The 15,668-nt window shown below is 44.6% G+C and overlaps 1 protein-coding gene across 1 annotated transcript in view; it reads right to left on the bottom strand.

The window, feature by feature from the left end:
- Nucleotides 1–15,668, bottom strand: part of CD101 (CD101 molecule) — a 44,123-nt gene that overhangs the window by 5,797 nt on the left and 22,658 nt on the right. Inside the window, exons 7-9 of the mRNA XM_056858194.1 lie at nucleotides 10,563–10,976; nucleotides 10,009–10,401; nucleotides 5,472–5,693 (exon numbers count right to left, since the gene is read on the bottom strand). Coding sequence (XP_056714172.1) covers nucleotides 5,472–5,693; nucleotides 10,009–10,401; nucleotides 10,563–10,976 — 1,029 coding nt within the window. The remainder of the gene's footprint in view (nucleotides 1–5,471; nucleotides 5,694–10,008; nucleotides 10,402–10,562; nucleotides 10,977–15,668) is intronic.

The following is a 15,668-nucleotide window of genomic DNA, read 5'->3' as shown; positions in this document are numbered from 1 at the left end:
ATTTATTAGCAGGTTGGGTTCAAAAAACAGATCAGCAGCACAGATCTCCAGATAGTCAAAGGAGAAACCTGGTAGAAGCAAAGTTCAGCCTATCCCTGCAGATTTTTCCATGTGTAGGGAGGATTAATTGTCAAATGCACTCACAAAATAGCCTCTCTCATTTTTGTACACACAAAGCTTCATTCTCTCAAACACGCACATATATGCACATATAGGAAAGACTGTCCATTTTGACTTGGCTGCTCCACTGGTTAGTGCCTCCAGTCCATCCTCTGTTGGTGTCAGCCATCTTCTCAAGCCTTTCTTTCCCACCACGGGAAGAAGCAGGCAGGCACAGGCCTCCAGGCTTGGCCTCAAGCCCTAATGTTACTGCCACTACTGATCGCAGGCAACATGGCAGATAAGGGAAAAGAAATCAGTGAAACCAGCAGTTACTACGATTGCCTGCCATCAACACTAACCCTTACCACCAGGCTGGGCAGACTGGGAGGAAAGCTCATTTATTCAGTACATTTTTAGCCTGCTGTTACTCCAAGGAGCTCAGGGTGGCATACTTAGTTTCCTCCTCCTCCACTTTCACCTCATTTCTACTCTGTGACGTACATCCAGCTGACAGACAGTGATGACCCAAGGTCACCAAATAAGCTTTAGGGTTGCCAGGTCCCTCTTCCCCACCGGCGGGAGGTTTTGGGGCTGGAGTCTGAGGAGGGCTTCAGAGCCCCGTGGCTCATAGTGGTAAGCTGCAGTACTGCAGTCCAAGCTCTGCTCATGACCTGTGTTCAATCCCAATGGAAGTTGGTTTCAGATTCGCCATCCATTACCGTATATACTCGCGTATAAGCCGAGTTTTTCAACCCCAAAAAAGGGCTGAAAAAGCCGGCCTCGGCTTATACGCAGGTCAATACGGTAGGGGAGGGGAGGGGGGAGGAGGGAGCAGGGAGGAGGGAGGGGGCAACTTACCGCCTCCGCCATCGCCGCCACCACCATTGCCTGGCCCATGCAGCTTCTCCCGGCCAGGAGTGCCCTGTGAGGGCCTCCTGCAGCCGCTGCAAGGCTGCGCGGCTGCCGCCGCTGGGCGCACCCGGCGGCCCCCACCCTGGAAGGGCCAGGGGAAGCCGGCTGCGGCCTCTAGAAGGTCGCGCCGCCGCCGGGCGCACCTGGCTCCCCCTGCCCTGGAAGGGCCAGGGGAAGCCGGCTGCCGGGCGCGCCTGGCTCCCCCCGCCCTGGAAGGGCCAGGGGAAGCCGGCTGCCGGGCGCGCCTGGCTCCCCCCGCCCTGGAAGCCTCCTGCGGGGGGCCCGTCGCCGCCACCACCGCCTTCACCGGGAGCCCTATCAGGTAAGCCTGCGGGGGGGAGGGGTTATAAGCCGATCCTCGGCTTATACGCGGGTGCCTAATTTTTCCCCATTTTTGGGGAGAAATTAGGCACCTCGGCTTATACGCGGGTCGGCTTATACATGGGTATATACGGTAGTACTGTTAGGCTATATGCCTTCTTGTCTGGAACATATGTTCCGTGGAACCTTGATGGAACATCACAGGATTGCCTGAATTGACAAAGCACCAGCGAAATAGGACTCATTACCGGAAGCCTATTTTCTCTCTACTCATGGCATTCTAGGACTTTGATATTTAGTCACTTCACTTACCTGTCTACACTGCAGGAATGTGGTGACTTTTCTACACATGTAACAGGAATTTCCTTCTGTTCTTGGTTGTATTGTTTGTTTAATTTGTCATTACAAACATGTTGTTCAGCATTCTTTTGTAGTGCTTTTTGTGCCATAAGTGCCTACTCTTGCTTTGCTTAAGTACCTGGAGGTTGGCAACCCTACTGCTTACCCAGATGCCTTTGTCCTTCTTGTGTCACCTGATGTCCGTGCCTTGTCAGTCTGGCTCATTAGGGTTGCCTGGAGATCTCCTGGAATTACCACTGATCTCTAGAATACAGAGATCAGTTCCCATGGAGAAAATAGCTGCTCTATGGGTGGGTGGGGGCACACTGGACATTATACCCCCTGAGGTCCTTCTCCTCCCCAAACCCTGCCCTCTCTAGATTCCACCCCCCACAAATCTACAAGAATTTCTCAACCCAGAGTTGCAACCCTACATGCTACAATTCATCAAGTTAAATGACTGCAGTGCCAGAATCTCTTACTATCTGCTGACGCCTATATGTTACTGCATGTTTAGAATCTTTCCTATCTATCCTCCCATAGACTTTAATGTTAAACATGGGTGCCCATTGCCTAAAAAGGGGGGAACCCTTTACTCTATCAATCTGAAATTTGGTAATATGCAAGTCCTAGTGGAGTGCTGCAATCTTTCTAAGTCCCCCCCCCCCAATTTGGATAGAAGACCCTGAAGGTACAAACCTAGGAAGAAGGAGGTATCTTCCATTGAAACCAATGGCAAATAATAACAAAGTAGAATTATGAAAATGACACAACTCTATCCAAAGAAACAATAATGAAACTATTCAATAACAAAACAGTCCCTTTTGGAATTTTTAATTAAAAATTGAAGAAATGCAACAAACTCCCACGCACAAGCCTAAAAGTTAATGAACATGGGGCCTGCTCTGTATGGGGAACATTTTGCCATATCTGTAAAACGAATAATAATTTTAAACACATATATAATGGCAAAGAATAGAAATGTGAAAGGTTCATGTAAGGATATAAAATGGCTAGAGAAAGACTCCCTGTCTTTTTAATGGGGCTTAATCACCTCCATGCCATGAAAATCTTCAGCTGCCCATTTCCAAACATCAAGCCTCTACTAAAGGGACAGGACATTTTCCTCCTAAAGGCAATTCAAATCAGTCAGGGATGTGTAAGTAGTATGATCACATAGCTAGCCAGATTTGGCTACATGATGATGATGATGATGATAAATGCTGTCACAAAGTCCTGTGATGGATATCCTGAAGTAAAATCAAAGTGAGGATTTTGCTTTCTGCCCCATGTTTTGAAGCCTTAGTATGATACATTGGGAGGGTCAATATACGTTCAGGGGTGTATTTCACAGAGGCCAGTTTATTACAAAATTTGGTGTGCTGTTTGGACTCACCCCTACTTACAGTATTAGTGTCCCACATAGAATTTATGTAGAAGCAAATAAAATGTAGAAGCAAATTAATGTAGAAGCAAATAAAATCTTAAGGTATTCTTCCCCCCACCCCTCTTGTAACTTGAAAGCTATTTTGACAGTTAAATACCTATTGGTGAAAAGAAATATAATTCAAGAGTTATTTAGGCTGTTTGGTAGAGGGTGGAAGAGTTTATGGAAGAAGGGCTATAGAAGTAGGGCTGTTGATTCGGTTCCATCTGAACTGAAAACAGCCGAATTTTCCCCGATTCGGCAGTTTCTACTTAGGATGGAACCAAATTCAAAAAAAGGTGGGAAAATGACGAGCCGAATTTGGCGAGTTCGGGATGATTGCCAAATAAATTCGGCAAATTTGGGGGCTCCAAATCAGCAGCATAACCGTCAGTTAGTAAGCAACTGGCAGCATTCTCCCGCAGCCAATGGTGGCCAAGCCGGGTCTTCTCCTGGCCAATCAGAACAGGGATTCTCCCTTTTGAATTTGCCAGGAGAAGAGTATAAAAACTCCCGTCCTCCCGTCCCGACTCGAGTCTGGAATTCCTTCCATTTTGGTGGTGCTGCTCCTGACTCTGAGAGATCCCAATTCCTGCTTACTGGAACAGGACTGGATTGGATTTACTTCTCGTCCCTGCTCCTGCTGGAAGACATCCACACAGTTGGATTTTTGGGGTTTTCCTCTATACCTTTTCTCGTGTGTGTGTGTGTGTGTGTGTGTGTGTGTGTGTGTGAAGCAGATTCTGTGTGTGTGTGTGGGGGAGCAGTTTCTGTGGGTGGGTGGGAAGCCAAAGGGAGGTTTGCTGGTTCTGCCAAGGGTTTTCTGCCTGTGGCCTGTGGCCAGTCCTCGCCTGCAGTTGAGATGGTGCGGCAGTGCACGAGTCTCTCCCTCCATTCGCCAACCGCCCCGCCTCCTCCTTGGGTCATTTGTAGGTGCTTGAGCCGAGCCATACTGGCTTGAGGGGGGGATTTGGTGGCCACTTGCCTTTATTTGGGGTTGAGCCGAGCTGTAGTGGTTTGACGGGGAAGGGGGTGTGCTGGACCGGTTCTTCCAGGGCTTTGTGTTTGTGCCCGTTCGCCTGTGCGAGAGTTTGCTTTCTGCTTTTTTTTCTGCCCATGGCCTGTGGCCAGTCCTTGCCTGCAGTTGAGCCCGTGTGGAGGTGCTTGCGTGTGCGAGTCTCTCCCTCCGCTTGCCAACCGCCCCGCCTCCTCCTTGGGTCGTTTGTAGGTGCTTTGAGCCGAGCCGTACTGGCTTGGGGGGGATTTGGTGGCCACTCGCCTTTATTTGGGGGGGGGGCTTCCCTCCACCATGACAAAGGAGCAGGGCAGAAAATACTCTGGGGCCATTTTTGCATGGTCTATTTTGATGCTCGCTCAAAACTGGTTTTCGAATTGTGACATAAACAATGCATTTGCCCGGTCCCGAGACTCCCGACTCCCAAGTCCGATGCAAAAGGGGAAATTCCACCCCACCTGCTCCTTATGCATAGCTAGCGTGCCTCTGTCCCTTTCCATGGTTTGCAAACTCCCAAAGTCGCGTCACGTGTTGCTTTGCATGGTTTTTGCAAACTCCGAGTCCAAACAGTCTATTTATTTCTATTCATTCCAATGGGCAGATTGGGGGGACCCCTTCCGGGCCCCATAAGTTGGGACCCCCTGCCCAAATCTTCACAAAACTTGGGGGTTCTTGCAAGAAGGGTCCCCTCAAGCTACACTAAAATTTTGGGACCTCTACCTCCAAAAAGCCCCCCCCCCAGAGCCGTGGAAAGGCGCGAAGGTGCTTTAAATGGCTTTATTCGGCCGAATTTATTCGCAAACTCCGAAATTAGTGCTGAATTCCATGGATCTGAATCGGGGTAGTTCGAACTTTGGCATTTTCTGAATAAAACGGGCCAAATTTTGCTGAATCTGAATTTTACCGAATTTTTTTTTCACCAGCCCTTTATAGAAGTTCTTCACAGGCCGAGGCAAATTTTGGTTTTATTAGGAAATACTATAGTACAATCAGCTGTGTTAGATGCTTTATTCCAGTGACCATTGGACCAGGTTCATACTGTGGAAAGAGCAAGCCTGATTCATAAGTACTAATCATATCAGAACAGATCCATACTCAGGTATGGTAGAACAAACACGACATGGAGTGGAGTTTTAAACATTGCTGATTATTTGGCTGCCGCAGGGGTAAAAGAGCTCCCAAAATCAAGGCTACTTCCGCTCCCTGCTGGAGACATTACTCTCCTTATCCAATGCAATTCAAAACAGGCATTTGAAAAACTTGCTTCAGTGGATGACATCATCTGCTCTTCATGTTCAGTTCAGTCCACCACACTGGCCTTAAGACTACTAGTCTCTTCCCTTCCTACACTATTACTCCTTTCGCCACTGACTTGCAGATGGTCAGGTTCCACGAGCCCAGTCTCCCCCCATAATCCTTGTTTGGTTTTCAGATTCTGTGGTTTCTGGCGGATTAATTTGATTTTGAAGCACAAGAAGAGAATACCAGTCATCAAAATCAGGAACATTGCCAGAGGGTAGAACAAAAGCAAATGGAAGAGTGGTGCAGAAGAACAGATCTCTGTAGAATCAGTTGACACTGCAAAACACAAAACCAAACAGCAATTCATTCTTCTCACCTTCTCTTATCTATATAGTTTGCCAAAAGGGTGATACTGTTTCAGCATCAGCCACAGTACAAGTTGTATGAACTGTCAGCTGAAGAATCTGTGATCACCTGTATAAAAATGAAAAAGAGCAAGAGTCCAGTAGCACCTTACAGACTAACAACATTTCTGGCAGGGTATAAGCTTTTGTGAGTCACGGCTCACTTTTTCAGATACCTAGTATCTTCTTCACTTCTTCAGATAACTGGTATCTTCTTCACTTCTTCAGATATCAAGTATCTGAAGAAGTGAGCTGTGACTCACAAAAGCTCATACCCTGCCAGAAATTTTGTTAGTCTGTAGGGTGCTACTGGACTTGTGCTCTTTTCTACTGCTACAGACAGACTAACAGGGCTACCCATCGTGCATAATAGTGGGCATACAAAAGTATCACTTTTCCATTGTGAAGATACATCTGCATTGCAAGGTTTTATTGTCATTTTTTTGGGGGGGATGCCATTATTTGAAAACAATGCTGTTGTGCCATCCCATATTAGTCAAACTGGTTTTGCAAGAAAATGAATTAATATAAATTAGGCACTGAAATTTTTTTTAAAAAAAAAAGACCAATCAAAAGCATGTTAGTCTTTCAGGGCATTCAGTGGCACATCTTAAAGTCATGTTAGTGGAGAATGGAAGTAGTTGGCTCAATGCAGAAAATAATATTTATTATATTAAAATATTTGCATGCCTCCTTCCCCCCCCCCCCCAATCTCAGAGGCTCAAAGTGGCATACAGGAAAACTGATCTGGAGGCAAATAAATGAAAAATCTGAGACAATAAGAAATTATGCCTGCACAGTTGGCTTTTAAAATAATATGCTCCTTACAGCTTAACAATCGAATGCCTACCTAAGACAAATGACCTTACATTTCTGATGGAACGTAGATAATGTGTGGGCTGTGCAAGCTGCCTCGAGGAGGACTTTCCAGAACTTGAGAACCACCATGAAAAAGAGTGATCCCACAACTGGACATCTCAAAGGGGAGTGGCTTAATCAGGTGGTGACACTGGGGAGATCCCTTTCTATAATTATTTATATTATCCACATCGCCATGCCTATTCATTACCAGTGATTGATTACACCCACATTGTCTGGATCTTGCATTCATTCATGCTCTGTTCTCAGGGGCAGTCCTAAATTTCTGGGGCGCTGAATAAAAGTCCATGACTAGACCACAGAATCATGACCTCATGACACTCCCCCCCCACCTGGAGTCAAGCAAGGAGCAACCCTCACCCTGTGCAAGGTGGAAAGGAGCCACTGCTGCTGCTAGAAGCCAGCTGCCCAAGCCAATGGAGCAGGTGCAAGCAGCAGCAGGAGCCTCCTCTTCTTTTTAAGAAGAAGAAGAGTTGGTTTTTATATGCCGACTTTCGCTACCACTTAAGGAAGAATCAAACCAGCTTATAATCCCCTTCCCCTCCCCACAACAAACACCCTGTGAGGTAGATGGGACTGAGAGAGTGTGACTAGCCCAAGGTCACCCAGATGGCTTAATGTGTAGGAGTGGGGAAACAAATCCAGTTCACCAGATTAGCCTCTGCCACTCATGAGGAGGAGTGGGGAATCAAACCCGGTTCTCCAGATCAGAGTCCACCACTCCAAACCACCGCTCTTAAACCACTACACTATGTTGGCCCATTCCCCCTCCTTTAAGAGAATGGAGCTGTAGACAGGATTTCCAACTGCCAGGTGGAGGCTGGAGATCTGGGATTACAACTGATCTCCAGGTGCCAGAGATCAGTTCACCTGGAGAAAATGGCCTCTTTGGAAGGTGGACTCTATGATATTACACCCCATTGAAGTCCCTCCCCTCTCCAAGCCCCACCCTCCATAGACTCCACCCCCAAAATCTCCAGGTATTTCCTAACCAACTAGCAACCCTGGCTGTAGACAGTCAGCCCCCCCCCCCATTGGGCCAGGGACAACTGCCCCTGTTGTACATTGGCCCCTGTCTGCTGTGAATAGTAACACCACACACTTATTGCCTTATCTCACATTGCCCTGTGATCCTAACAGAACCAATTTCTATGTTGTGAATCTGCTTCAGTTTCGGTGAACAGCAGGTCATGCAATCAGTATGAAGCATGGGAAGAGTATGCAGAGAAGCAGCAGTGGCAGCTTCCCTGAACAGGTATTCATCCAACTCAGGAAAGATGGATCTATGACATCCATGAGAACATTTCCCCCCTAAATTACATCTCTTATATTAGCAGATTACTCCCGTGAAATTATGCACATTTGCTTTATTTATTCTTCTCTGTAGTAAGGGCGGTTTCAGGAAACGTTATTGCTTCAGCAGAGGGCTACAATGCTCTTTTCTCTTTCATCTGGGCTCTCTCTCTCTCTCTCTCTCTCTCTCTCTCTCTCTCTCTCTCTCTCTCTCTCTCTGCTAACCTTCCCCCTCCACTACCACTGTAAGCTTCGTCTTGTTGTCTGCCCCTCTTTTGGCCCCATATAAATCAAGTGTCCCTGCTCATTCCTACACTTCAGTGAAACTAACTGAGAAGCACAAGGAAAAGCACCAAGATAATCCTTGTCATCTGCTGCCACAACCTAACCTATGAAACGTTGTTCCAAGGAACGGCCTAACATCACCTTTCTGTAAGTCCAAGTTCAAGTTACAACATCAGTTAAAGTCTATATTGCACAATGGCTTTTAGACAAAATATCAACCAAACTAGCAAAATACCAACGTTGTGAAAGTCACTTTTGTTCTCCAAAGGATCAACAACTCTGAACTCAAATGCTCAGCCTGAACCTTCAGCAGGTGCCCTTCTCTAGGTGCCTAGAGGCTTGCTGTTCCAGGTTGCTACCCCCCCCAATGGAGGAGAGGAGGAGGAGGAGGAGGAGAAGAAGAAGAAGAAGAGTTGGTTTTTATATCCCACTTTTCTTTACCTCAGACTGGCTTACAATCACCTTCCCTTCCCCTCCTCACAAGAGACACCTTGTGAGGTTGGTGGGGCTGAGAGAGTTCTGAGAGAAACCATGACTCACCCAAGGTCACCCAGCAGGCATCATGTGGAGGAGTGGGGAAACCAACCTGGTTCTCCAGATTAGAGTCTGCCGCTCTTAACCACTACACCACGCTGAAGAAGCAGGGATCCAATGATTCCATGACCACAGACATGCTGTGTTCACAAGTCAGCTGGTGTGTTCATGATACACATATAGAGTACCCCATTTCACCATTCATAGTAGCCGCATAGACCTCCACATGGATCAGTGGTCATATGTGCATTTACTGCTTTGGGGATTACTTTTTTTTGCACACCCAGCATAACTTTTAAATTGAGTCTATTTGTTCCTTTGCTTTCTGCTCAAGACTAAAGCTGTTTGAGCAGTACTAGATAGATAGATAGATAGATAGATAGATAGATAGATAGATAGATAGATAGATAGATAGATAGATAGACAGACAGACAGACAGACAGACAGATAGATAGATACAAAGAAAGAATTGGGTCTAAGACTGAGAGGTGAAACAGATGTGACATGGGATAGTCCTGGGGCGAAAACGCATGGTCGCTTTAGCCTCCTTTATTCCCTGTTTCAGCCAGGATTCAGCCAGGATCGAACGTACGCTTGGCAAAAACACATGCATTCAATCCTGGCTGAATCCTGGCTGAAACAGGGAATAAAGGAGGCTAAAGTGACCGTGCATTTTCGCCCCTGATCTCTCTTCCTTGTTTTTTTAAACTATAAAGCAATTATAGGGACTTTGATTGAGGAGGTGGTGGTGGAGGAAAGTGCCCTCAAGTTGCAGCTGACTCACGGCGACCCCATAGGGTTTTCAAGGCAAGAGCTGTCCAGAGGTAGTTTGCCATTGCCTGCCTGTGCATCGCAACCCTGGACTTCCTTGGTGGTCTCCCATCCAAATACAGGGCTGACTCTGCTTAGCTTCCAAGATCTTATGAGATCAGGCTAGCCTGGGCTATCCAGGTCAGGGCAGTGGAGGTGATAGTGGGAAATATATTAGCTGGATACCGGTGCTGGCCATTTTCCTGCTGCACCTTCTAATAGCAGCAAATGCAAGGAGGGCAATTTAGACTGGAAAACCGAAGGGGGGGTTGAAACCTCCTTCCCACCCTCACTATTTCAGTGCTAAGGCTCTCTCCCTCCCTATTTCAGCTGCATTGAAGTTTTAAAAAAATGTTGAGAGAACTGAGCACAGTTCCCAATTTGTTTGTAGCCCTGAACATTCAAGGTGAAGAGAGATTTGCAAATAGATGCAGGATGAAAATTACCAGGAGGAAGCACCACAAGCTCGCTGTATCCTGACTGAACTGATGCTTGTTGGACTTGAGCGGTGCTGCAGTTGACGTCCCATTCCTCCACTCGGCAGTAGAACAGCCCAGAATCCCCCACCTCCACATCCTGTATGGTCAGATGAAAGTCACCAGTAGAAGGACAGTGGGGGCGCAACCTCCTTGCCATGTTCCCATTTCCGTACTCAATGATGCCATTGTCTTTTATTTTCAGCAGGGTTTCTGTACTGGAGTGGATTGAGTCTTTGAACCAACTGATGGAGAAGCGAGAGGTGGGGCTTATTTGGCTCTGGAGGAGACACGTCAGGGTCACGTCCTCATTTCCAGGGACAGTGATGCTGTGGTTTGTATTTTCAATGTGTAGTTTTTTTTCTGGTAGTAAACAAGGAAAAATCTTTACTGGTGATATTATTTCATACTTAACACAGGCTGATGAATAAAACAAGAACAGTTCTGACAACATAATCCTATATACTCTTAGCAAATCCTCTTTTTATGAGGAATGCCATACAGTCACATTCTAGTTACTTTACCTGAAGGCTTGAACTTCACAGTAGTTCTGCCTGATTCCATCTTTCCAAGGTTGTACCAGCCGCTGTCCTCTGACCACTTCCACTCCTCTACTACACAGTAATATGTGCCACTGACGTCATAATCCACTGACGAAACAGAAAGCTGATACAGGTGACTGGAAACCTTCTCACTATGGAATCTAGATTTCTTCTGAGGAGAACTGAAAGCTTCCCCGTATTCCACTATGCTACTATAATTGGTAACTAAAATGAGCTGTGGGACCGCACCCACTGGAGACAATGGCTGAAAGTACCAAGATACTCCTAACTGAGACTCCACTTTGCTCCATGAGATGATTTCGCATTTAATTTCTGTAGCATCGTTTGTAGAGATTTCCAAAAGCTTAATCTCCTGGCTGACTCTTAGCTTGCTTTCTACAATTGAGGGAAAGAGAAGAATTAGTAGTCATTGACTCTTTAAAACATTACTAAAATCTCTATAATCAGATAACATCTGAAAAGGCCAGCTTTGAAGGATTAAAGTATGGAGTACATTTGGCAAATACAATTCACTGTTCACGCACCATTTAAGGATTCAAACCCCTGACTGCTATTTTGGGAAATGAAACCTTCACACAGGAATAGGATCATAATACCTTTATTGTATACATAATTAATCATATTAAACTTAATACTCAGCATTGTTAATAAAAACATTACATGATCTTTCACTTCTACTCTCTGGCCTTTGAGTTCCATTTAGCACTAGAAATCACTGCATTTTCATAAGGATAGTGGCCATTGCATCTCTGTTCCAATAGCTTTTGGTGTAACCTAGTTATGTCCACTCCTGGTTCCCTGCCCTCAGATTAGGGAAACCTGGTCTCCTGCTTTATGTTGCCTGCTGGCTCACTGAAGGCCAGTGGGAGGAACATCTTTTAATGTATTTACCACAAAGTTTTGTTCAAATTCCACAGTATTGCCTCGACATCACATCAGCAACATGATGTCACTTCTGGTTTTCATCAGAATCAACGTTGAGCCACTGGCACGGCACCATTTCCCCCATTCCCACACACCCCACCCTCTTGCTGGTTGCCAGAATGGTGGAGGACCAGCATCATCAGACGCTCTAGAAATCCCCCAAATATCTATGATTTTTACCGCAGGCTTTGGGGGAATTCCTAAAGTGTTGTACAACACCATTTCCCTCATTTGGCCCCAAATGCTCCTGCCCCTATAGCTTCCCAAATGACAACCCTAGCGTAACCCAAGGTATTTTGCACTGGGTACAGACAAAAACTTAGTACTCTGCAAAGAGCTTTCTGAATCATTATCTTAAAACTGAAGAAGTGAGCTGTGACTCTGACAGAAATTTTGTTAGTCTTTAAGATGCTACTGGACTCTTGCTCTTTTCTATCTGAAAACTGTAACACATGCAGAGGATTTCTACTAAACCCTCCATTGCAACCAACATGTCCCCGGCCCAATTTTTTCTTTGATACTTGTTTAATATCAAGTCTGAACAAGGGTTCTATGAAACAAGAAAGTATGCTCACTAATTTGTGATCTTTAGCTGGAACTAATAAATATATTAGTAAATGTAAATATTGTTTATGTAAATATTTTTTTATTTTTTATTTTTTTAAGAAGAAAGAGAAAGGAAAAGAGAAAAAAGTTTTTTTTTCTAATGATCCAACATGCCAGTTTTTTCTTTTTTTTTAAACTTCATATAATCTTAAGGCAGAATGTAACTTATTAGAAGCACACAGACAAAGTGTAAGTCCAAGTAACATTCTTAGCATCTCTGGTTAAATTACTGGTATGGTAACAACCAAGAAACAACCTCTGTCCAAGGCCCTTGAGTGCTATTATTAGGGATACCAGGTTCCTCTTCGCCACCGGTGGGAGATTTTGGGGGAAGAGCCTGAGAAGGGTAGGGTTTGGAGAGGGGAGGGACTTCAATGCCATAGAGTCCAATTGAGAAAGAGGCCATTTTGGTGATCTCGGTCAGCTGGAGATCAGTTGTAATAGCAGGAGATCTCCAGCTAGAACCTGGAGGTTGCCAATCCTATTCCTAGGCAAGACTGGGCTGAGAGTGGCTAACAATTACTGGGCCAACCTAACTTTATTAGATTTTTTGGGTTGCCAAACACCTTCCTTTACCCTCTCTGCCAATGAACCAGGACATTTCTTTCATCAGCCTGAAATTTCGGAAGAGGGTTTCAGTCTTAGAGACATCTAGCCAACTGGATGGGGGAAACAGAGCTAGGAACCAAGTTTGCATTTAAATTTCCTATAAAACTGGGACCTTTTATTCTGTTATGTCCAAAATCTGGCAATTTTTTGCATCAGAGCTATAATGCCCCCAAATTGCAACCAACTGGATGAAGAACGGCAACATGGTTGTTGCCAGAAATGTGCTTCCCTATTGAAACTACTAGTATTCAAAGCAAACACCATGATGGTGAAATGAAATGAAAAAACAAGTCACTGTTGTACTCTTAACAGTTTAATTGAAAGTAATGTGAAACATTAGCTAAATAGTTATGACTACACTAAGACCAGACAATCATCCAAAGCATTTTTATTAAAGGCAATCCAAGATAAGTTTCAGGATTCCAAGGAATGTGAAATCGGCTATGTTAATTTGTTCTTTTTGCTAGCTATGTTCATTGGTATAAACTAGGTCATCACACTCTCATATTAGTGCCAAAAACAGCTCTAGAAACATCATTTTCTTCAAGGCTAGAAGGGAAACATATTTAATGCTTCCTTTTCAGCTCGGAAGCCTTTCGCTGCCACAACATGGGCTCTTCTACACATTCAAAGCACACCAATTGTTTCATGCTCCTTTCACACTTAACAAGCCAGAAAACAGAAACCCCACCTTTATTTAGCTTTTGACATGTAGAGTGGGAAAAACAGTAGTAAAGCAAAAGATTCTTGCCTATATGAAAAGGGTAGGGCTTCCACATTAAACCATAGATTTTTTTTTGGGGGGGGGGGAATCCTAGATAGTCATGCTGACATAATGATGTCACATCCAGTTTGCGCTAGAAGTGAAATCGCAGCAGCTCCAATCAGGTAGATCCTCACCCCCTACAATCTTCTACCAGGTGCCAATGCTGGGCTGGCAACTCTAGAAAGAGGCCCAGGGAAAGTGAGAAAGGAGGACTAAAAAGTAAATAAAGACAACATCATTGTTGATATCATCACTGTCCCTATCCTGTCCCTATCACAATCTGCTAGGCCTGATATGGGTGTCACAGTTTATTCCAGAGTGATGAGCAACTTCGATTATTGTCGAACCCAGTTTGGGATTTACAGACATACATTTATAATCCAGTTTGGTGAAATATGAGCACCATTCACATCTTACAATTAACACTCATACTTCTTGCATGTACCTGCAAACATTTGTTTGTAAGAAACAGGAATCTACATTTGCTTTACAAATGAAACTGGGGACAGTACCTGGAAATGTGGGGATTAAATCACATGTTCAGCTGTACATGCACTGAACATAACACAAGAATTTTTCAACTAGAGTTGCCAACCTCTAGGTAATAGCAGAAGATCTCCTGCTATTATAACTGATCTTCAGCCGATAGAGATCAGTTCACCTGGAGAAAATGGCCACTTTGGCAAATGAACTCTATGGCATTGAAGTCCCTCCCTTCCCCAAACCCCGCCCTCCTCTGGCTCTGCCTCAAAAACCTCCCGCTGATGGTGAAGAGGGACTTTGCAACCCTATATTCAACACATGTATAAAGAAAAATCAAGTGTATGCTTGAAAAATCAAGTGGACCGTACATGCATTCACTTTAACTTGTGAACAGGCTTTGTGCATTCAATGGGACATTGTCCATTTTAAATGGGATAACATGTCCTATTCACCTGCACTGGCAAAATCCAGTTGCTGTCACCAGTTTTTCTTGCTTCTACTTAAATCAGCATAAAACCCCTAATCCAGAGTAATTGTGGGCACTTTTTTTTTTATCAGGCAGCATCTTGCAAAACAATTCTTCTCACAGTTAAAACAAACATTTTCCAGATGCCTTGCGCTGTTTAGGAGCATCCTACATTCTACAGTTTTTGCTTGCTTGTCTCTTTTTTTTTCATTTCCCCTCTAGCAATTGCTTGTGAGGAAGATATTTCTATTTTTGAAGATTTCCTTGCCCTTAAGGGCACAGTTAAGGGCATACACAACACCTCCAGCCGAATTCAGATCTTTGGCCTGTGCCTTCACAGTCTGAGGCCCTACAGATCTAAAGAGGTTTGTCAAGAGATAAATCTCACTTAAGAGCATCCGTTCTCTGAGCACATTATCTCTGATACCACAGAGCAGACAACTCAAAGATTCTGTCAAGACACCAAAACCACAATTTTTACTGAGCTGCTTCAGTTCTTTAAAGTATTGATCCACAGTTTGATCTGCCTTTTGCATGCATGCAAAAAATGTATATTTTTCAAAAGCTTAATTCTGCCCCAGTGTGCAACATTCTTCAAACTTGTCTATTATTGTTTTTTGTTTCATATTCTCACCTTTAGCAAACCTGAAATTATAGTAAAAAGTCCACAGCTTCCTCTCCAGCAACATATAGAAAAGTAAACAATTTGATTTTATCAGTTTCCTTCCCTGCTTCCATAGCTACCAAGTTGAACTCTAATTTGCTGAAATATCTCCTGTTAATTTCAGGCTTAATGGCTGCTGTATAGGGTTGCCAATCTCCAGGTGGCACCTGGAGATCTCCCACTATTACAGTTGATCTACAGATGACGCAGATCAGTTACCCTAGAGAAAATAGTTCTAACACCATATTTCTAGATATATGACAAGCCTATGGAATGGCTTAAAACAACTTCAGTATGATTAGCAGCTAAAACATCTTTTACAAGCCCCTAAGCTAGCATCGGTAATGCAGCTCTGAGTTGTGGCTGAACTATTTGGGGGAGGGTGGAGACTTCAAACAGCATTGCACAGCACCACAATGTCACTTCTTGAGAGTTGCAATGGCACTCTAGGAACTTTCAGTTTGTTGGGTTTTTACAAACTGTGATTAATAAATCAACAACCAGCTCTTGTTGGGTTTGGTGCACAAGAAGAAACCCTGGTTTGTTGGG

This window comes from Euleptes europaea, chromosome 12 (assembly GCF_029931775.1).
Source record: "Euleptes europaea isolate rEulEur1 chromosome 12, rEulEur1.hap1, whole genome shotgun sequence".
NCBI classification, from domain to species: domain Eukaryota; kingdom Metazoa; phylum Chordata; class Lepidosauria; order Squamata; family Sphaerodactylidae; genus Euleptes; species Euleptes europaea.
The sequence above is the reverse complement of the archived record's forward strand: the minus strand, read 5'-3'. Positions and strand labels throughout refer to the sequence as shown.